General features: G+C 40.1%; 1 protein-coding gene across 1 annotated transcript; it reads right to left on the bottom strand.

The window, feature by feature from the left end:
* Positions 1–4678: 4678 nt before the first annotated feature.
* LOC149300398 (ski-like protein) lies at positions 4679–22419 on the bottom strand. The gene is made up of 6 exons (XM_089485392.1): positions 21373–22419; positions 10982–11061; positions 10148–10380; positions 6880–7013; positions 6013–6237; positions 4679–4840 (listed from the first exon to the last, which is right to left on the bottom strand). Exons 1-6 carry the CDS (start codon positions 22417–22419, stop codon positions 4679–4681), a joined length of 1881 nt encoding a protein of 626 aa, XP_089341518.1.
* Positions 22420–22561: the final 142 nt, after the last annotated feature.

Below are 22561 nucleotides of genomic sequence, written 5' to 3'. Positions count from 1 at the left end.
ATAACGTGTGCTCTAGTATAAAAAGAACGGTTCCTTAATCAAGCAAAAAAAATACTGGAATATTTATGGCTTTAAGATTTATCAATAATTACTAATTAATATATTGTTTTGGGCTGTCTGATGTAATGTAATGGTGTTTAAAATCTAGAATGAATATTAACCCAATATTCATAATGCTGGATTAACCACTTCACCTCGATTCAAACATTAATATCCTTATATTTTGGTCCTTAAAGGTATAAATAGAAATTTGTGTCCAGGTTTTGACCGTTCCTTTAACAAAACTCTTTTTGTAGTAGCCCTGTGGCCATAAGAGGCGACTGAGCTCACCTACTAACAAACTCACTGTGTTGGAACTATGGTGACCTCATGGCAACAATCCGTGCCATCCTAACCAGTTATTACTCAACTCCCATGATCCTCAGCCAATCTGTAAGTGACAGAATGCTTCCTACAACCGCTGGGGGGGGGGGGTCAGAAAGCCCCTATTTAAATGACCCATTGTGCCAATAAGTAACCTCGTATTATTCACATGTTTAGTTTTTATTCCACTGATCGGCTACACCGTATTTATATTAATAGCCAATGCTATTTTGCTTAATTAACTGATCATCGATTCACTTAAGGAGACTTATTAATAAATAATGAAGTATAAACCCAAAATGATTGCCAAGTCACTTTAAAAACCATACTGGCTATGAGTTCCATTGCATTGATATCACAGAACCGAAGTGGCTGTAATGCCAACAGATATGGGGATTCAGTTACCGCTGAATACCGAAAGGGGATTCCCCCCCCCCCCCCAAATATTCTGCATAAGTTTGCATTTAAAGCACTGGGAACGAAGTGGAATTATTAAGAAGCGCAAGACTCTAAATCCAGTATGTATGTATTTTAATTCAGTACAGCATATAAACGAGAGGTTTAGAAAATAAAAAGGTGAAGCCAGATTTATGTTAACCCTTTGAGGGACGTGCAATATATCGCTGCACTAAAATGTTTATCAGACACTCTTAGCAAGAACTATAGGGTTAATTACACACAAGACTTTTTATTTTTATTTATTTTTTTTACTAAAAATGCCTTTACTCTTCTTAAAAGGTGGCTATGGCTAAACTGTATCTCTCATCCTCTTTCTTAAGACACATTACACCTCTAAACCTACACCTAGCAAGAAATAGCTTACCAAATTGTACAAAAATAGGAGATTTTGCCATTTAATACACATTATGTTCCGCCTGCATCATAGTCATAATATATTACGCCTCAAGGGGCTGTGTTTTGGATGCACGTACTTATCAAAGTGCTTGGCTCCTGCATCCCTGAGTAAGTCAGCCTTTGCACACTGCAGTTTGGCCAGCATTCTAGTAACCCATCCCTGCAGTTCCTTATTGCCATTGCAGCTACCTCGGCCATCCTAATATTCTGTAGGAGCATCCGTATACCTTCACAGATCAATCACAAATTCACCCAGGAAGGGGTGGAGGGATTGGTGAAGTCCTTTTCCATGCCTTTAACCCCTTAAGGACAATGGGTTGTCCTTAAACATATTAAAAACAATGCATTGTGAGCCCATACATATATGGGCTTTGTCATGAAGGGGTTAAGAAGCAGCCAGAAAAGATACCATTTAGCAACCATTAAAAAAAAAAAAAAAAAAAAGATAAATAAAAGTCTTTAGAAGAAAGAAAACATCATCTACATTTTCTAGCAGGGCAGCCATCAGGGGGGTATGACCAGTATCTATATACGGGCCTTGGGCAAGCAAGGGGGCAGTGGGAGAAGCAAGGGGCAGGACACAGGGACCCCAAGACTTCTGATGGGGGACCCGTTCTCTAGCTTGCTTGGTTTTGCTCAAACAGGTCTACCAAAACCTTGGTAAGCAGGATCTTTGTAGGAGAGGTTATCATTTCGTTTGGCTTTACCCTAACTCATGGCACATGTGTCCCATGGTTTGTCATATAAACATATACATATAGTATATTTTAAGCAGCCTAAAGCTTCCTATCAGTATCCAACATGTATCCCCATACCACTGATTTCTCCATGGTACTGCATCTGTCACTTTTAGCAGAAGGCTTGGGATTTTTAACTGTGATTTTTCTTTGTGAAATCAATTTAAAAAACAGAAACAAGATGGTCTTCACAAGTATACAAAAAAAAAAAGTTAAAAAAAATCGCGGCAGTATCAAAAAAGCTGAACATAGCATCTCAACGTTCACTAAATTTACAAAATAGGCATGCATTTACAAATACACCACGTAACAATATCTAAATATTGTCTTTACAAGTGGTATGTAAAAGATGTCGGATGCACACATTAGCCATCACTGCAATGGTATGAGAAGCTTGGTGACATTGATTCAGCTTTACAATATATATATACAAGTTTAAACCCCCCAAAAAGATGAGTTTAAAATTAAATTATGGCAATACTAGCTAGATTTAACAGATGGATACGTAGAAAATAAAACAACGCATATAAGTTTTATGCAGATCATCTATTACAACTTAAAATATTTCTGTATTTACAAACAAACACAAATGCGGGGTGTCACGACAACATATAGTAATAAATAAAAAATTAAACGTTAAATCAATGGGAAAAAAATTGCTTTTCTGCGATAGGAACTTTGACGTTTCAGACGTAAAACAGTGGCGCAGAACGATACTTGATAAACTATATTGAACGCGACGTTCGAATGTGAAAATTGCATTATAGGGACTGACACAGTCCAAAGCTACAGAGACCCTGTGGTTCGTATATATATATATGCAGTATTGCAAGTGTCCTGTGTATGGCAGGAATATATATATATATGATATGATAAAGTTGAGGCAGGATGCTTGATAAGGCAGAAAACGAAGGAATAGTTCAGAAAACCTTAAGTACATGATTAAAGTGTTTAACCATTACTTTATACTATTTGTGCATATATAATTAAACATTCGCATGATATTCCGGTAAAATAAACCCAAGGATTCGATATTGAACCAACCAACGGGGTACTCGCTTTTCTGCTCTTTATACATCTCAGAAGCACAGAACGTTGGCCACTGAAGAGCCAAAACCTTCAAGAACGCTTGTTAAATGCAACTATTTTCTCGTCAATCTTCGTAAATGTGAAAAATGACATCCGGTTCCAAACATGGCTTCGATTTCAAAGCAATTCAGTATGCTAGAAAAGGAAATAATGAAAACTAAATTGCAGGGGGGGGGGGGGAAAGGGGACACCTCGGACTCCTTATTCAGAATAACAAATATCTCGTTAATCTGACTGAAGTATAAATTAGTAAGAAATACATAGGGATACAAAGGAAAAGTAGAATACCTTTTGCTGCTAGAGAGCCAGATGACTTGGTAAATAGTGAACTATATAGACCTATGACCGGGTCAGAGAGATGCCACACCAAACATGCCTTGTCTGCTGTACTGCCCGCCGTGTAATGTTGGTTTTTACCACCGGTTTCTCTCACGTTACAAACATAAGTTCCAGAATGATCCAGCGGCATACGTGAAGAAAGGTGTACTGCGACAACACAACGGTACTCAAAAGGGTTAATGAGGCACATTCTCTGTCATTGTTCTTCATGTCTATTTATGCGCTCAGACGTGTCCTCTCTTACAAATCCTGTTTATCAGATTACCTAGTAAATTATACACAGAGGACATGTACAGCAGACAAGTAATAGCAGTGATCTAAATATCACGGCCCCTGATTTACTGCTTAGTCCGCAGCAGAATTTACTCCTTACGGAAAAGATGACATGGACTACATACATATATATATATATATATGCAATGCGTATCTCCTTCACCGATCCATACTGATTTGATGTCCAGTTCAATAATTCATAAAGCCGGGAGAAAATCTTAAAGGATATTTAATGGAAAGTTTCTGGAAGTGAAAAAAAAAAATTAAACCAGTATCTCAGGACGCAGATAATAGCTGCTTCGGACATTAATTCAGTTTGGGTGATAAAATGGGAAAACAATAATAGAAGAAAAAAAACATAAAATACTGGGAGATTCTCACTGTGTTCATGAATTTCCAGACACCTCTGTTTTCACTTGCAGAGGATTTTTTATTTATTTTGAATTTGAATCCAATTCGTCTTCAAATTGATTATCATACAATGAAGGCGTAATCCTTCCGTATATATGGTTTTAAGGAGAGATTGTGTTAATACCTCGTTTCCACACCCCAGAATAAAAAAAAATAAAAGGAAAAAAATGTCATAGCAGCATCATGTGGAAAAAAAAATGATGGGCATTGAAAAGCAACATTATATATAATATTTATTATAGTAAAATAAGACGGGACCAAGAAGTGCAGTGAAGACATGGAACTGAAGAAGAGAGGGCCCACTGCAAACCATGAACCCATGGATAGACTGCTCATGTGAGGTGGGTTGGCGAGTAGTGGCGTGTTTCATACGTGTGATGAAGAAGGGTTGGATGAAGATAAAAAAAAAAAATTCCTTCAGCTATTAACTGGAAGTATTAAAACATTGATAGATGCCTCAGCAGCAAAAGGTATCACAAATTGCACATCATCTTCTCACCACCTTTTACAGATGTTATCACGTAACATTATCACGCAGCCGGAAGGTCGGCTCCCGTTTTAGTCCAAGCCACCGAACCATCCCAGGCCCTGGCAGAAGAAGAACTCGTCTTCTATTCACCGTCACCAGCCTTGGTCGATTTTAAAATTTGAAGCTTTAGCTCTTTAATCATCAGCTCCAGCTTTTCTCGGGCTTCCCGCTCTCTCCCGAGCTCGTCCTGCAGCTCCCTCCTGTCTGCCTCGGCCTGATCCAGTCTCTGCCGCAGTTCTGTCAGCTGTATCAACGTGAAAACACACAAGGCACGCTGGTTACGGAGCAGAAAATCACATCGTCGCAAGTGACAAGTTAATTGTGGTGGCAATGGGCTCGCTGCATTATTGGGATAATGTAGGTGTTTCCACAACAATGACAAAAGGACATGTTAAAGGATTACGCGGTGGAAGCAGGCAGCGTAAAATACGGATTTACTCCATGCTCTCATAAACAAACGCAACGACATCGCTTTTTAGCAAGAACATGAAATGTGAAAAGCATAGAAAATTCATCATCCACTATCCATATTAAGAAAACCAACTAAGCAGGTATTAATCCAACACCGCAAGGATCTTATTACAACGTCCTATGAAATGCTTTCCATTCCGTGAACGTAAACATTTCACTTATCATATACCGGGTTACCAAGAAAAAGTACAAAAATGAATATATACGCTATGTGTTTATGTATATAAATGCATAACGCAACCATGAGGGTGACAAGTCACACAGTGGCTTTCTATTATCAATATACCACACAGTGGTTCATTTGCCCCAATGACCTAGTCTTTCTAACCCAATGTGGTCCAGCGAAATCCAATATAGCTCAATTTAAACATGGCTGCTCAAGGTTTGTCGGACCGAAATATAACACTAATCGACAGTATATAAAATTGAGAAAATGGCTGCCCTGAGGAAAGCAGGTTTCCAACACACTTGTACTTTGGAACTGTGCTGTAACCCAAGACTGTGTCTTTATCAGTGTTTTGTATAGTATGCACGCGTGTGATATCAGACATGTAGCCTTTGATTTCTTGCAAGTAATTTAAAAAAAATTGTTTCCAAATTGTAATTTTATTTTGAACGCATGATTTGGCATGGACTCCAACGAAGCAGCAGACAATGCGTGAATGCTAGCGAAATATCTACACTGACATTTCAGTTCTACTGAGCATGTGCAAGAAGCATACGGGGGTATGTTCCCCACTTTAGGAAAAAGCAGCTGGGGAGGAGTTGAGCAACATAAGTCTCTTTTTTTCCTAACTCCAATAGCTTAAAAATAACTGTACCGATGGCTTCCATGATAAATGGCCGCCAATATGGAAAAATGGCTGACGCACAAACTGAATGGCCTGTTCCCACAGATTAAGTAAGCATTAAAGCAGCATGTCCTCCGGTGTGTTTGCCACCCACCTGGTTTGCGTATTGTGTCTCTTTGTCCTGGTCTGTGGTAGAATCGCACAGGCATTTCTGTTTTTTCACTTGTTTCAGCTTCTCCTCCAGGTCCCTCTGTTCGTCATACAACTCCTCCATTTTCTGCATATGTTCTGTCTGCAAGGACTCAAACTCCCTATGCAAGCTCTGCTGCTCCGCAGACATCTCCTTCATCGTTTTTGAGCTGCTCAGCATTTCCACTTCCTGCCAGAGAGAGAAGTTTTTTCTTATTATAAAACACAATAATGCAAAATTATCAAAAAACTGCAGCTAGTCATCCAGATCCTAGATCTGGGAATTAAAAACAGTAATAAACACTGGAAAAAAAACAGGTAAATGTTTTTTTTATTTGCTCTATGATAATATAATGCCATTGCATTGGGTTTTGGTCCATGACACCCATGTAACATATGATTACCAACAATGTAAGGCCCCAAAAAACCTTAGCATCTTAAAAAAAAAGTTATGGACCGCGTTTCACTTTGCTATTAAGGTCTAGTATGAGCCTTGCCCGACAGTGACTATGTCCGGTGTCAAGTAAACAATGAATTCGTTTTGATATAACTATATAAAACTTCTGGTGCGCTGTTATGCCAAAGTGATAATTTTAATTTTACTCTATTGTTGAGGTCCACAAGAGAAACCTTCTGTGGGTTGCGCTGCAAAGACATTATACCCAAATTACGCAACCTTGGGGAAGCTTGGAGGAGACTCAATAAGAAGTCTGTGGATACTCAAGACCTTGGCAAGGCTAATTTTAAGGATCTGCTACATGTCATGCTTAACTAAATAAATGAAATGTTGGTCTGTAATCTCAGAATGGCAGACGGTTTCCTGCACACATACCATCTGAATCTGCTGTTTCTTCTGGAGAATGTAGTTGAGTTTTTCTTGTTGTTTCAGGAATGTTTTCACCACTTCTTCCAAAATGTGACCCTTGTCATCCTCGCACGCACCATCTTTATTGCCAGTCGGTCCATCTTTCTCTCCATCTGGAGAACTTTGCTCTGCAACAAGATCAAGATTACACTGAAAGCTGGATTTCACACATCGCTTCACGCGACTTCAAAGGCATCAACGTTAACAGCAGCTAAGCAGATCTCTTAAGAACACATGAATGCCCCAGAGGTGTCTGGGATTAGAGAAGCAGTGCACTATATCATGTCTTGGGTGCTAAAACACAATTCTGACTTCTCTATTACAACCATCTGTTTAAAATAGGCTGGCATAAACATAATGCTCACCTGTTGTCTCTGTAAGTCAATTTGTTTTGTTACATACTACTTGTTATGTCCTGTCTACCCATTGTACAGCGCTACGGAATTTGACGGCGCTATATAAAACAATAATAATACATTTTACTGTAGAGGGGTGCTCTGGAGCCTTAGAGCCCGCATCACCATGTAGCATTCATTGCTCGTGTACAAGTATAATGTTAATAGATAGCGGTTTAAATGGTAGGTTTCTACCCATTTATGTCAAGTTACTCAGCTTCCAAGGTACTTGTGAAACGTGTATTGTAGCTCTAATCATTGAGGCATGGGGTATTTGGGTGACTTTTCCTGATAAGTCACCGAGCTGATTCATCATGGCAATGATAATAAAGTCTCGCTTCTCTAATGCAGACCTTTCCGCCATAGGCTTTCATTAGTCAGAGAGTCCCTAAGGGTGACCGAGACTGAGACAATTAAACAGATGCCGAGCATTAATCATTCAAGCAGCGCACTAAACAGAGGAATTTGTGGACCTTCTATTTCAAGCGCTGGTTTATATAGAAGACCCCCCCCTGACAGATTCCAATATTAAGAAGAGTGCAAAGATCACAATTAACATGTAAATACTGATGCATTATGATGAAACACATGGATGGATGAACACATTTTGACATTAACTCTAACACAATGAATGGGAAAATCACAAGCCAAAATGCCCAACCGATCATTTGCTAAGCAAAAAAATGTAATTTAATTGTAACAGGCAAAGAATAGACCCTACAGATTTTATTTGGTTTAGTTCTACTCGGTTTTATAATTCAGAGCTCACCATGAGCTAGGATTGCAATTTAAACCATAGTTCTGCCTGGAAAGGGGATATTGGAAATGCAATAAAGTGGAAATGCTCGGAGTAATATATCCTCTGCATCTTTTATGATCTATGATTGCTTAAATCTTTTTCAAATTTATGCCAAAGACTATAGAGTGAACAGTAAAAAGGCAAATACTAGGAGAAAGCAGTTTATCTTTTACTGCTGCAGTGTGAGTAGCCCAAAGCTACAACTCATCGCTTGGTCTTGTGTTACCACAACTCTTAAATGCTTAGCCAGCCAGCCAGCCAGCAGTCCTGCAATAGCTAGATTCATTTTATTTTTCCACCCTTTTTCATCTGCTGCCCCATGGTGTCAATCACTCCGTCGGCTCGCTGTACACTGACCCTGACCCATAGGGCACCCTATATCTCTCCACTCACCTGCTTCGTTCCTCCAACGTCTCTCTTTTCACGTGCTGTACCATTTTTTTGAAACTGCCTACCTCGTGCCATCAGACCTTCCCACCTATTCCGAGAAGCATAGAACCTTCCCTCCCAATACCCTCAACCAGCATGCCAAAGAAACAATCTGCCACGTCTACCTGCAAGATTAACCACATACTTCCCGCTCTACCACCAAATAGATTGTAAACTCACAAAGTAAGGCCCCCTTCTTCTCTACCAGCATTTTTAATATTGGTTAATGATATTTAAATTGTCTTAATTACTTTTGATGTAACCTGCTATAACAGCAATAGAGAATCTGCTGGCGCTATATAAATGTTTCAAAAGAATATTAAGTGAATGTTTTTTCTTCCTAAGCCTGGTGATTTTTTTTTCCTTCTGCAACACTTTCCACGTTCTTCCTCAGGCAATATATTCAGAGACACCTGCACCATGTCTCAAAACATCTAAGATGTGAAATTCATGCGTCAAGAACAGGAGATTCTCATCAAAAACTTGTGTTTGATGGCTGCACAAAAGAACATCTTATCCTCTATTAAAAAGAAAAAAAATCAGAGGCAACAGTCTACGATGAAATATATCATCAAATGCACATATTCCCAGGCGAAGGGGTACAAAACAACACTAGCTTTACATGATGTCACTGTGAATGACCTGCGTGCCCCGGCAGAAGGATGTGTTGTACTGAGAATGCATGTTGGGCTGCTTGATACGGTCTTATATTTTTTCATTGATAATTATACTTTGATCTCATCCAACCCATGATCTGGAATTTTCTCAGCATCATGAAACTTGAAATAGATTTTTTTTGGAGTTAGCATGGACATGTTCCATTTAGATCAAACTTCTAATTGGCGATGCTGCCATTCAGAATTTTGAGACAGGATAAGAGCACACCAAGCTTTATTTATTTTTTTCTGCCATCTTAAAAAAGGAAGTATTATTTCTATGAATGAGAGACTATGAGGAAGGCATGGACTTATATACAAATATAGATTTATTTTTTTCTCTTCTTGAAGCTCATGATTCCATGCTACAATTTTCCAATGTGAAGAAAAGTGACAAAGTGCTCCAAGGGTTAGGGCCACAGGAAGATCAGGTCTTTGGGAACCCAGCTCCGCCGTGCCATTTTCAATGTGTCTCAAACACATCAGTGACCAAAAATCAAAACCACATGCAACCCAAAGGTGAAGTGATTTTGTCCCAATTTAGGCCCCAGCTCATGGCCCTCTCTCATCACCGGGGCATATTTAAGTAGGACGAATAACAAGTTAAAAGCGCAAGGCAAACAGGAAACCCAAGTCATCAATGTGCACTTATTCACACCACATCAACATGTGGAGCAAACCCGGGTGCCCCAATACCAAGTGGCTCAAAAATCACAGGTGAGCTTAGTCAGTAGGCAGACAAGCAATGGGTAACATACAGTATATAGTTTAAAAGTACCATCAGAACCACAATGAAAAAGAAAATAGGAGATTGGGAGTCCACATATGCTCATATACACCACGATTCACCCCAATGTGAAGCAGAAGCCCCAACATTTAGAAAGAGATTTGCATATATCAACAAGTTAATCCTGGGAAAACAGTTCATCAGAAGGTGTACTTACGTGGTCTGTTACTGCCGCGTATACCCAGCTTTAGATCCACCTTCTCTTGCTCCTCTAAAGAAAGGTCAGGATACGAGCTAGCCGATTTGGGTTTGCTACTCCGAGTCTGCTTCCCTGACTCGGCAGGCAAAGACTTATTGGCATCCGTCTCTTTTCTGTCTGCTTTCGCCTCTTTGCATTGTGTTACAGCAGCAGAGAGGGACACATTTGGTGCAACCACTTTATCATACATGTAGAGATAGTAACTGGAAACATAAAACGCATATAAGCATTCACATCCTGCAGTGGAAGGATTTAAAATCATTTATGAAAGCAAAGCATGCATCCCTCGGGGCTCAGAACCTTGATTACGAAATGTGATTTTGCAGCTTATGCAACTAGCCACGGAATTTGAAGCTACTAAGCAAAAGTGGAATATATATCTGGATCCCGATTTCATTTCTATTTCCCCGAGGTTCAAATTCTTATTTCTAAGAATTCATTTTGGATTATTTCTGCAAATGAGCAGGTGTAACCGATATAATATTGTATTCCCGAAACATTTGTGTAGTGCAGTCAAAATGGCATAACTGTGCGTGTGGCAGCTGAAAAATTAAGTGTTATCGCACTTACTAACAAATAATTTAACATAATAAAGGCCAAAGTGAGACACGTGATGCTATTTTTATCATTGGGTTGTGTAATACACCAATTCAGCATTATCAGAATCTATGGCTTATTAATGTCTTTCAGAGCGTATCCACACCTACAAATACAAAAGCACACTAACACTCCACATCTGGTACCCACCCTGATAATATCACAGTATAGAGGGTATATACATAGTCCGAAAAATCATTCTGTTACCTTGGATGCAGCATTTGCCGTCGGCCTGTCACATCATCTTCTTGTTTAATGACTGGGTACCAGGATGGCAATTCCAAAGTCTGCACATGCTCAACCTGCAATAATAGTAGTATAGCGTCAAACATGGCACTTACTCCATGCTTCCATTTAATCAGTAGACATTGGCTTTAAGCTTATATAGAACCTGATGGCATGTCTCACTCGATGTGGTACACCATGGGTTCTACTGGAAGACCCCCTGACAGTACTAAACTGGAGAGGAGAATTCTTGTTATGAAGAATTTAGATTGAGGTGACACCAGGCATCAGCTGACCAACGTGTGACTCTTTTTGCCAATCCAAAAGCCATCAAAATATGCAGATTAAGGCACTTTATCTTTGAGCACATTAGTAATGACATAAGAACCAGTCTCTGGAGTTTTTAAATGAGTTTTATAATCTCCCCGGCAATTATAGATACACTCCAGCACTCACACGCACATGATAGCTGAGCGGATGGTTTAAATTTACTTTTTTCTGTATGCAAATGCATGGACGCACTCAGCAGAATCGGAGACGCGTACCCCTTGCATCTCCCCCAGCCGTTAGCCTTGTGCCCCACTTGAATATGTATCCATGTTTGGGGAAGCTGGAAATTATCCTTTTAATTAATAAAAACACTCATTACAGAACAGTCAGTTATGCACCCATAATGAATTAAATACAATATATATATATATATATATATATATATATATATATATTTATTTTTATTTTAATTCTGCCAGATATTACAGCATCGATCATTCAGCATCTTGGAAATATAACACCTGTCAGACAAAATAGCCTTCCCAGATTCTCCCCGTGCCCACGATTCCAATGCAACTACATGTGACATTATTGCCACCAAGCTTTATTACGTTACTACTGACTATTGCGCCGTGCAATTTGCATTCTGCACGCTCCCGGAGATCAAATGGATTTTCTAAGGTCAACAAAGGTCTACGCGGGAATCTGACCAGACATTTGTGCTGTCTAACATGCGAGTCTGTTTAAACCTGTGACCGTTTTAAATCAATAAGACCTTATGAAAAGAAAAATATTTGTTATTCTAACAAATAATCAAATTGACAGCTACCTCTTACAGTTTAGGTAAAAAGAACCATGCTTTTTTTTAGCTGGTCCAAGGACCCAATAGCTAGTGAAGTCCCAATGAAATATCACTAATGGAAGAGCCCCTTCCAAATAATACCCCTTGGTATATAATTACATATTTTTCTGTAGTGTTGGACACCCTACTTAATAATGAAAGGATTTAATTGACGACATCCACTTGGAGGTTTTAAAGTACCTACTGTGCCTATTAGACAGAGGTCTTTGGGTTCATCTACACTAGCTTAAAAAAATAAAAAAAAATAAAGACAAGCCTGCATTTTTTATCATGAAGAACCTACTGGGTCAAAATGTTGGCCTTTTTCTCCCTTTATATCATCTTTGCAGTCGTTGACTAATTTGCAGTGTGTACATCATAGTAAAAATGTTTACAAACTGTACATTATACATCAGTGCTAGATTATATCATAGACTTACAGTTGTCTACTTTGCCTCTGCCACCATACACTATAGTATACCATGATTAATAGTGTACCTGCCATGTGGCTTGCACTACATGGTCCATACTGCTTGTGCATCCACGATCTCAATAGTGGGATTTATTCTATTAAATTGCAGCAATTGGAACAATAAGACAACAATGTGCCACTACAAAATCAATTACAGTTACCCAATTATGGGTATAACAAGATGGGCCAGAGAATCTCTTGTTTTCAAACATTAATATATGTGTCCCAGCGGTATCAGAATAGGCTGTTACGGGTCTCTACTTAAGCCAGTGTCAGTATTCAGGACAGTGAACATCTTTTGGGTGGAAATCCTAGTTTCGCCATTTATCTCACAAAATTGAAGGATAACAGGCTAAGATTTCAGATGACTCGATGCAGGAAAGAAGCAGTTTGCTAATAAAGATTGGAGCTTCCAAGGTGGCAGAATTGAGAAGTGTCTAAGAACCCAACATCCAACTCAAGAGACCAGAGACAAATCGGGTCTTGTTTGGTACAAAGAGAAATAAACTGGACAGAGGACAATCAAGTGGCGGAAGTGTTCCTTCCATGGAAGATGGAGAACCAAACAGCATATAGATTCTAAACTCCCTCCCAAAATGATTAGCTAAAGGCTTCTTGGTTCAGAGAACAATCATAAAACCAAGATAAGTTGCCATTCTTCCAAATGCTGCATTATTGATGAGGGATTAACTGCAGGTGTTATTCAGAAGCCCCAGAAGTTATCCTACTGTTCAACCGATGATCATTTATCCTTGCCTAATATTTATTCTGCTGTCATCTTTTATCAGCATATTAATATAGAAGTTGGTGAAGTGAAGAAAGCTGCAATCTTCACTTTATGTGCACTACTTAAGGAATGTTAAGTTCCATTATCTCTTAGTGCTTTATTTTAACGTTAAAATCATTTTTTCAACTTTTGGATGTAATGAAGATACAGTTAACAGAAAAGGACAAAAAAATCCTAGCACAACCTTACAGATGCAGATGACCAAAAGGTCTTAAAAGGTCTCTTTATGCCCAGCCAAATGATGAATGGAAGCAAATGCGTTTGCCGGACAGCCTATATGGTTGTCTGTAAATGTCCGAAACATCTCTAATTTATGAGTAGGATTACATGCGGACAATCAGATGTGATTACGTAGATTAGTTAGAATCTTGCTTAACTAGTAACCTTTGTAAGCACCTTGTTCTTTATTACACAATTAAACTGGCAAGGTCTAAATCAATATCCAGAAGTGAACAGGGTAGCGATCCTGCCCGACAGCTCTATACACCGGGCCGCGTAACAGTAACGGACGCCACCTTCGGGGACGCATTAAACCAGCACTTCCATGATTCGACTACTTCCCGTACCTCAACAAAAAGATCCGACAACGGGAGATAAAAGGAAACCAGCTATGTTTCTGCCATCAACAAGAAGAGTATAGTCCTTTTTAGAGTATAGGATTTGAACGTTACTTTTATGTTTTGGACCTATGTTAGGTTGTCCTATTTAACAGTGAGGGGAGCCGGTGTGAGTCGGGCACGGAGAAATAACGTAAAGGTCAAGGTTTTAATTCAAATAAATATTGCTTTCAGCAGTTATGGTCTTGGTAAGGTTTGTCTGGGATAAAACTATTAAATAATGTTCTAGTCTCACGAGCCTGATGATCTGGGGATTTAAATAAAATAAGATCTAAATGAGAGTCTATTTGTGTCAAGCCTGGCAAAGCAATTACTTAAATCACTGGGAAAGCTCAGACAAGGTTTAGCCAGTTGTCTGCGGGCTAAACTCTTTATAGAGACCACAGAAATTACCGTTAGATGTTTCCGATCGATACCTGGGTTTATTAAAAACACCGTGGCTGAAACAGTCTATAAAAGTAAAAAATAATTTAAAAAAAATACTGTCAGCCATTCTATATTTTTTTTTTTGGGGGGGGGGAGCATAAACTGTCACAGGGTTTGATTACAAAGCCTCTAATGCCACAAGATATTACTAAAGCCTCAAATATTAGCCCCAGGCTGCTTGTGTTGTGTAGGAACGCGGGTGACGCGCCCTGCACTGCCACATTTCTTAATCATCATTTACAAATCCAGTACAGACAAATGGAAGACCCCATTTGAACACAACAGATTCTCAAACACCCCCATCCGGACAAAAAAACCCCTAAAAAAACACCCCTTTTTTGATCATGCCAAAATACATAAAGTCAAAGGAACAACCCTCTCTATGCATGCACTCCGGGGTCTAAACAGAACCCTGTTGGGAGCATTCATCAAGCCAGTGCCGAAGCTGACCCTTTGGGAAGCATATAACATAAATGTGTTTGGTCGAACAAATCAGTCGTATGGTATTTAGCTAGAGGGTGGAGAAAAGGAAAAATACATATGGGGGGGGGGTTGCTGAATTGTACAGTGCTACGGAATCTGCTGGCGCTATATAAATAAATGTAATGTAATTTGCATTAAAGTCCATGAGATGGCTGGAGATGTCCCTTTACGTTCTAGGCGCCGCAAACATGAGGATGTTTACCTTCCAGCTTTGTCTTGACCTAAAGGTGCTATTCCACTTAGACAGAACATGTGGTTGTATGGTGCAATGTTGTAACCAACAACAAATAAATAAATGACAACTGAAACCAAAATTGGATGAAAAGGCCGTGGTCTTTTATTTAGCTTATAAACCATAATAACCATTTAAACCAATTGTAACCACACGTAACAAACAAACAGAAAAGCTCTTGGCCTAAACCACAGAGCTACCAAATACTTTAAACAAGGCCAACTGCCCCAAAGCCTGTTAGCCCAACACTTTCAAAAACCCCCAATTGTTCACTCCCTTTGCAGAGAGCAACTTAACCCCAATAAAAGCCACGACAAAGTAAAACAAAATTATTAATTATTATTATATATATATATATATTATTATTTTATTTTTTTATTATTTTTATTTTTTATTATTATTTTTTTTTTTTTTTTATACATATACATATACATATACATATAAACCATAACAAAATTTGGGAGGGAGGGCGGGCGACAATTCAGCAGCTCTTCCATGCTGCTCCCCGTGGCTCTTGCTGAAAACCGCCGCTCACCAGACTCTACGGTCAGTGCAGTCGGTTAACGCAGCCAGGGTAAGTGAAAATAAACACCTCAGGAGCCTTCCTTTTATAGGTGCAAATCCCGCCCAAAACCCAGCGCGAGCTGTCCTCGAGCGCAAGGTAAGTGCAAAGGCGCATGCGGACTAAGCGGCGCGAGCTAGTCGCGAGCGCATTCCACATAAAAAGGCGGTAAAACTAAGCGGCGCGAGCGCAACAAATGCTTACATAAGGTGTCCTTTATATGACCCCTTCAAGTTAACCCTTACAGCCTAACTATCTCCCCAACAACCACATGTAACCCTGTGCTATTTTCACAGGGTTTTTTCAATAATCGCACTCTATTTATGGTAAGCCATGTAATACATCTAAGCAGATCGGAAGGTTTAAACACGTACAAAGATGCCTTTTCCGTTTCTATGGCAATAGCCAGTGTTCCTGGCACAGTATATATATATAAACAAATATAATCATATGGGTCACTTAAGTGAAGGACACACACTGTTACCTTAAAGTAAAGTGTACAGACAGTAGATTATCCTCACGCACCGATTATATAAACTATTTTATATAAGCAGCTCTGCTTTGATGTGGTGGTAGCCTTTCAAAGAGAACGAAGCTGTCCCGAGACCAAACACAAGCATGCAAAGTATATCTTGGCACCAAGTCAAGACCTCGGGACTGAACTCTCAACACACATCGACATCCGATACACGGGAGGAAGCCCAGCACAACGTTAATTAGATATAGAGATATATATATATATATACACATATATACACACACACACACACACACATATATAGACACGCTGCTATTTGTCCTAACGTTTGCGTACAGTACGATCTGTTCTGTCACACAAGGGCATGGGTTTTTTCCGCAAAAGATCTCGTGCATATCCCGTGACTTACAGCAATGTCACAGAAATCAGCCGGACTGCCCTTGGAAGTGTTGGTAAGAATGTACATAGACAGAGGCCCGCGATCTCATACATTCATAGAAATAACGCGCGTAAAAGAGGCTGGCTGCGTGCGTACCTCGGCTGTATTGGTAGATTAACGATTATAAGAAGTACATGTATGTATTTTTAGCGGGTTGAGACACATTTCAGCATGGATTCTTTTAAAGGCCCTCTCCAATACAACGAAGGGATTTAATACATGCCGATACAAGAAAAACATTATTAATTTTATCTCTTTTTAATTATTACTCATTAATGAATAGCCAGTACCAGACCCAATATTCTTGTTTAACATAAACATGCGGGTCTAAAGCTGGCATCAGTCCACGACAAAAGCCATCCGTGAATTCCTGGAAGTTACTTTCAGGCCCGTTAGTGTCTTTACTCAGACATTCGTTTCCTAATTTTTTGTAGAAATATTGAACTTATTTTAATAATGCGTATTGCAAATGGGTAAAAAACATTGTGTGATCTATTCTATAATCATACTAATCAAGCCATCCAAACGACCACCAACCTCTACAGATCATCCTGATTCGGCCAACCCACCCCCATCCAAGCAGTCCTCTCTCCTACTCTTTCACTTCCCACTCAACCACCAACTAGATTGTAAGCTCACAAGAGCAGGGCCCTCTTCTGCTTTTGTACCAGTTTGTTACAGCTTGTGATTTTGATTTATTTTACTGACTCTGTTGCAACAGCACTACAGAATCTGCTGGCACTATATAAATAAATGTAATGTAACATTTTATGATACCAATGGCGGTTATTCTTCCTTTCTTCTAATCCAGTTTCCACAGAAGAAGCCTATGGCCAGCGTTCATCAATCAAACCAACGCATCCAAGCTTTCTAGCTGCACATTATCAGCTCCCTGCCCGCTTTACTTGGGCCGGGTGATGGCAGAGTGGTGCATACATATAAACACACCACATACCCTGCATTTATATTATATGCAAACACTTACAGACTGGCTTTCAAAAGCCCTTTAAATAATAAAACTTGATAGATGGTATTATGGTATTGAAACCTCCATGGTCTACTGTTCCACTTTGATAAGTTTATATACTGCGCTGATACACACATTTAACATGAGTGGGGTTAGCAAAGAGTGGCCCTCTAGCACTTGAACTACTTTCCCCAGGATGCTTGGCAAGCTGTGCATCATGGGATATGTAGTTCACCAACGCCTAAAGGTATGCTTTGCTCCTAGCGCATGGTTATAATAAATGTTTGAAAAACCATCAAGTTTATTTAGCAAATGTTGAATTTATGGAGGGTAGACCCAAGATGTGATATTATTGGTTGTTTACGAAAATAACCACAAGCCCACCATGCGTAGCTCATCCCTGGGAAATGTTGCCTCAGCTCCTTCTCCCAACTTGTAGTCAACGTAGCAAGTAACCCTCCACATGGAGGCCATCAGCATTTACTTTCATATCTCTGTGAAGCCCCTGAACTCAACATGCTGGCCAGCTGTCAACGCGTCCAGTGTGGAAACCCTCATCCTTATGGATACAAAAGGAATCTCCTTAATTTCAAGAGAATCCTATAAAATCAAGATGCTGCTAGCTGTTCTAAGTCTTAACGATAAACCACAGTCGTATCCATAAGTAGCAAAATATTGAATTTTAAGATAGCATTCAGAAGGGTCTACATGCTATCCTACCAGAAAGAACAATGGAGAATTTCACACATTGAATGGCAAAGATGTGACCAGCAACAAAATATATATACTGATGAGTGTAATACTAATTACCTATTTTTTTTTAATTATTATTATTAGTTAGATAATGTATATGTCACATTTGTGGACCTGATCCAGTGTGGGACCCAGGAGGCTGCTTACTCTTCTTCTATAGTAGCACCACCTCTGAGGAACCACCATACTGGGAAGCCACTGCCCGATGGATTAGCAGCAATAGCATCATGGGCTTTGGTTAAGATGATACCCCCCAAAATATAGTTCCATGGCTTTACAATAAGACACAACATAGAAATAGCCACTTCATATTTTTTTTAGTTCATTTTCCGAACTTTCCAGGAAAAAATATAAAAATACAATTTTAATTAACTACCGTATAGAGCGAAAATAAATGGGAACAGCAGCAAGATATTCCCAAGAGGCTATACGATTCTTTCCAGGATGCATCCCTAAACAAAGTAGAATACATTTGTGCTCTGACACAGAGCGAGGGCATTAATTAAACATCGTGCTGCCACGGGTTACATTATTATTCTGATGATGTATTTATATAGCACCAAGAACTTACAGCGAGGGGGTACGGCAGACTCAAATTGACAGAGACACACCGCTTACACGATTAAAAAGGGCTTTGCTTGCAAATTTACAATCCGCATGTGACAAGATCTTGCATTAGTAATACACATAGAAACCCTGTGACAGATTATAGTCTGCTATGGTTTTATTCAAAACAAATCAACAACGGAATACCTTGGATGTAAAGCGAAACCCTGAAGATAAATGTAAATCATTCGTAACACTTACATATGGGTTGGTGGTTGCACATTTCATATTTATAAGATCTGTCCAGATAAATGTCAGTTAAACCAATGATAACATTACTCAAAGTAGGGGGGGGGGGGGAGAAGAAAGTAGGGATTGAATAATAATTATTGTCCAAGACGCTTAATTAAAATGTACTCAAATTCTGTGTGATGAGTAGAACACCACTTTATTTACTAGAACCCTTAAATTGGGTAACTTGACAAACAACAGATTTATTTACTAAAAGGTTAGTTGCAGTTAGACTTTAACACATGATATTATTATTAATATAATTATTAATTTTATTTATATAGCACCATGATATTCCATTAACTTTGAAGTTGGAAGCACAAACCCCAGTGACATTCTTGTCCTCGATAATGGCCCATGAAACACAGGTCATAAGGTAAAGTTCTTCAAATCACAGCCACTGACCACTGAATGACCAGCCACATAGAACTCTAGAACAGGGCCAGACTGGAGACGATGAGGCTGCCCTGGCACTTTAAGGCTGGCAGCCGCCAGTTATCTCAGGGCACCTGACAGGTCGTGTGCCACGGTTTTATTCTCAGGGTGTGTATGGCCTGGCATATCTAGCCAGTGGGCACACACTGTTGGCCCAGGAGAGGCAACAGCCCACCAGGCAATCACCCGGTTCCAGTCCATACTTGCTCTAGAACAGGGGCGGGCTGGGCCGGATGGCCGGCAGACGGATATTCAACGCAGCCGCTTAGTTTGCGGCTGGATTAAATGCAGCCGTCGTGCCGTTAGCGTACCTGGCGGGGGGTGGTGCGCCCCGGGTTCTGCTCATCTGAGGGGTGCAGGCGCGGCAACTGTGGCTGTGCGTCAGGACTTGTGCACTGAAGCCACGCCCACCATCTTCCGCACCGGAAGGACAGGACACAGAAGAAGAGGAAGAACGAAGAGGAGGAGGAAAAGTGACAGTAACAGAAGAAAGGTAGGACAAGATTCAGGGAGAGTGGATAGTGTGTGAGAGTGATGGGTGTTATGCTGAATGTTTGTGAATGAGGGTTTCAGATAGCATGGATGTGTAAGTGTTGGGTGATAGCATGGCATAGGGAGGCTGTAATCACATTCCTTTCATGCCCAGATTCCAGCATATCCTGGCTGCCTAGGCATGATAGGAGTGTGATTGCTGTTATCGATTATTTTTTTGGTCCAACTTTGGTGTGTTAAGAACACTTTTATTGGACAGAATAATTATATATATACACAATTATATATGAACCTGGGCATGATAGGATTGTGATTGCTGTTAATTATATATATATATATATATATATATATATATATATATATATATATATATATATATATATATATATATATATATATATATAATTAATTTTGTTGTTGATTTTTTTTTAGTCTAATTGTGGTGAGTTACTTTTAATAAAGTATTTTAAAGTTTTTTGTTTTTGGCCAAGTGAATGCTGAATTTTCAGTTTAGGTCCAGAATTTTCATTTCGGTGCATCCCTACTATATACTAAGCCAGTCACTGACGTGGTAGGCCTACACCACATCAATGTTTGGCTTAGTATATAGTGATAGGGGTTGTAGTGCAGTATTGTCAGTGTCTGGCTCAAAGTGATAGGCACGCATTGACGTCAATGTGTGCCTCAGTATATAATAGTTATGCTGTACCCCTGTCAATGTTTGCCTAACCATAGAAACTATGCAGTTTTAAAGTGTGTGTGTGTGTGGGGGGGCACATACAGTATATGCCACAGGTGCCAAATACCCTCGGTACACCCCTGCATCATGTGGCAGTCAGACCCAATGGCTGTGCCTCAGCTCTTTGTCCCACGTCTTAAAAGGGGTGGGATGAAGAGCTGAGGCACGGCCATTGGGCGGTGCGGTGCGTGCACGCCGGCCGCTTTGATTTCATTAGGCGCCGGTGGAGTGACTGCCGCACGACAGCCGCTTTCAATATCGCTCGCAGCCGCTTTGGTGGCGCAATGGGCTAGACTTGCCCCCCAGGCCTTAGGCTGTCAGCCCTCCCCTGCTCTAGAACGCCCAAAGCTGAGCTATGTTACATTTTTACAAGCTACTTTTTTAATTAAAATTTGAGAACAAAAGCCTTGTACAGATACACCACCGCTTGTGTCAACAGATCCAAAACATTGCCAAGATTTTTTTGTTTTTTTTACATTCATACGTTGCATCATTACTGTGTATTGACAAACATGGCAAATACAAAAGTGGGTCAAGACTTACTTTGGGCTGGATCCTCTTAGGTTGATTTTTCCTGCTAAATTTCTCTTTCATTTCCTTTAATAGAAGCTTCATCTTTTTCACATCCTGCGAGTCCAGGTGCTTCGAACTCAAATGAACGTAACAGTGCCACTTGGCAGAGTCAAACCCCCAGTGGCAGGTCCTCTTGTCTGGAGATCGATGAGAGTGCATGACAAACGTCTGGGTGGAGAACATTCCGTAACACTCCAGACACTGAATACAAGGGGCGTCCGGCTGGGTATACAACTGAGGTGCAAATAAACCTTGGCACTTCCCCAAACAATCGTGTTCTACTTCAAAGGCACTACCTGTCTCCTTCAATTGCGCCAAAGAGTTTTTTGCGGGCAGCAAGCTACCATTTTGTGGAAAAGTATGTGGCCGTAAAAGAGCGTTGCATAGTCTCTGAGCGTCAGTCAGGGTTATCAATCCACAGGAGGGTGCATTAAATGGAAGGATTCCCAAAACTTTTAATATGTGGAGCTGGTCGGAAGTACACCGCGAGCAATAGATGTACATTTCATCGCAGACAATGTTAATCTGCTGAAGTGAGAAGTCCCGGAGAACTGAATTTAAGACTTGAGGTAGGCAGAGTCTTTTTTCTCCTCCCACCATAAAACAGGAGATCGATTCCCCCTCTAGTTCCGTCTGCGTGAGTTCCGTCGAGCTGTCTGATGGAATCAGGAGGGGTCCAGGATGAATCTGAGGGGATGGAAGGGGCAGGAACACCGTAGGGGACATGTTCTCTTGTGAAAACCGGGCAGAAAAAGCAGCAGGTCCACCTAACGAGCTTCGACTGCTTAAATTAAACTGTGCCAACGTGTGCTTGAGTCCGGGGTTCAGCTCAGAAGCTGCATAAACAGGGAGACCGCTTGATTTAACACTGTCCCGATTCTCCTCCCCTGGCGTTTCTTTATAATCGTCTACCTCCATCTTTATAGTCAGAACCTTACTTACAACATTGGGAACGTCAGTGCTGATGTCCATGTCCTTAGCCAGCTTCTTCAACGGGGGACTCCCGTCTTCCCCCATGCTTAAATTTCTTTACAAACCCCAAAAAAATCCAAAGAAAATGGTTTATGGCCCCTTTTGCGTTCAAGGAGCGACAATACAACTAGCCAAAAAAAATTTTTTTTCCCGTTTATGGAACTACATTGCAACTAATAGATATTAG

This window comes from Sceloporus occidentalis, unplaced genomic scaffold, assembly GCF_023333645.1.
Source record: "Sceloporus occidentalis isolate IW3139 unplaced genomic scaffold, rSceOcc1.0.p SCAF_25, whole genome shotgun sequence".
Taxonomy (NCBI): Eukaryota; Metazoa; Chordata; class Lepidosauria; order Squamata; family Phrynosomatidae; genus Sceloporus; species Sceloporus occidentalis.
The sequence above is the reverse complement of the archived record's forward strand: the minus strand, read 5'-3'. Positions and strand labels throughout refer to the sequence as shown.

Excerpts from the sequence above, each read along its gene's own strand:
- LOC149300398 (XM_089485392.1), bottom strand. The coding sequence starts at position 22,419 with ATGGGGGAAGACGGGAGTCCCCCGTTGAAGAAGCTGGCTAAGGACATG. Across the intron at positions 11,062-21,372 it reads CTAAGAGGATCCAGCCCAAA|ACTTTGGAATTGCCATCCTG; the intron begins GTAAGTCTTGAC and ends GAGCATGTGCAG. Across the intron at positions 10,381-10,981 it reads CGGCAAATGCTGCATCCAAG|TTACTATCTCTACATGTATG; the intron begins GTAACAGAATGA and ends TTATGTTTCCAG.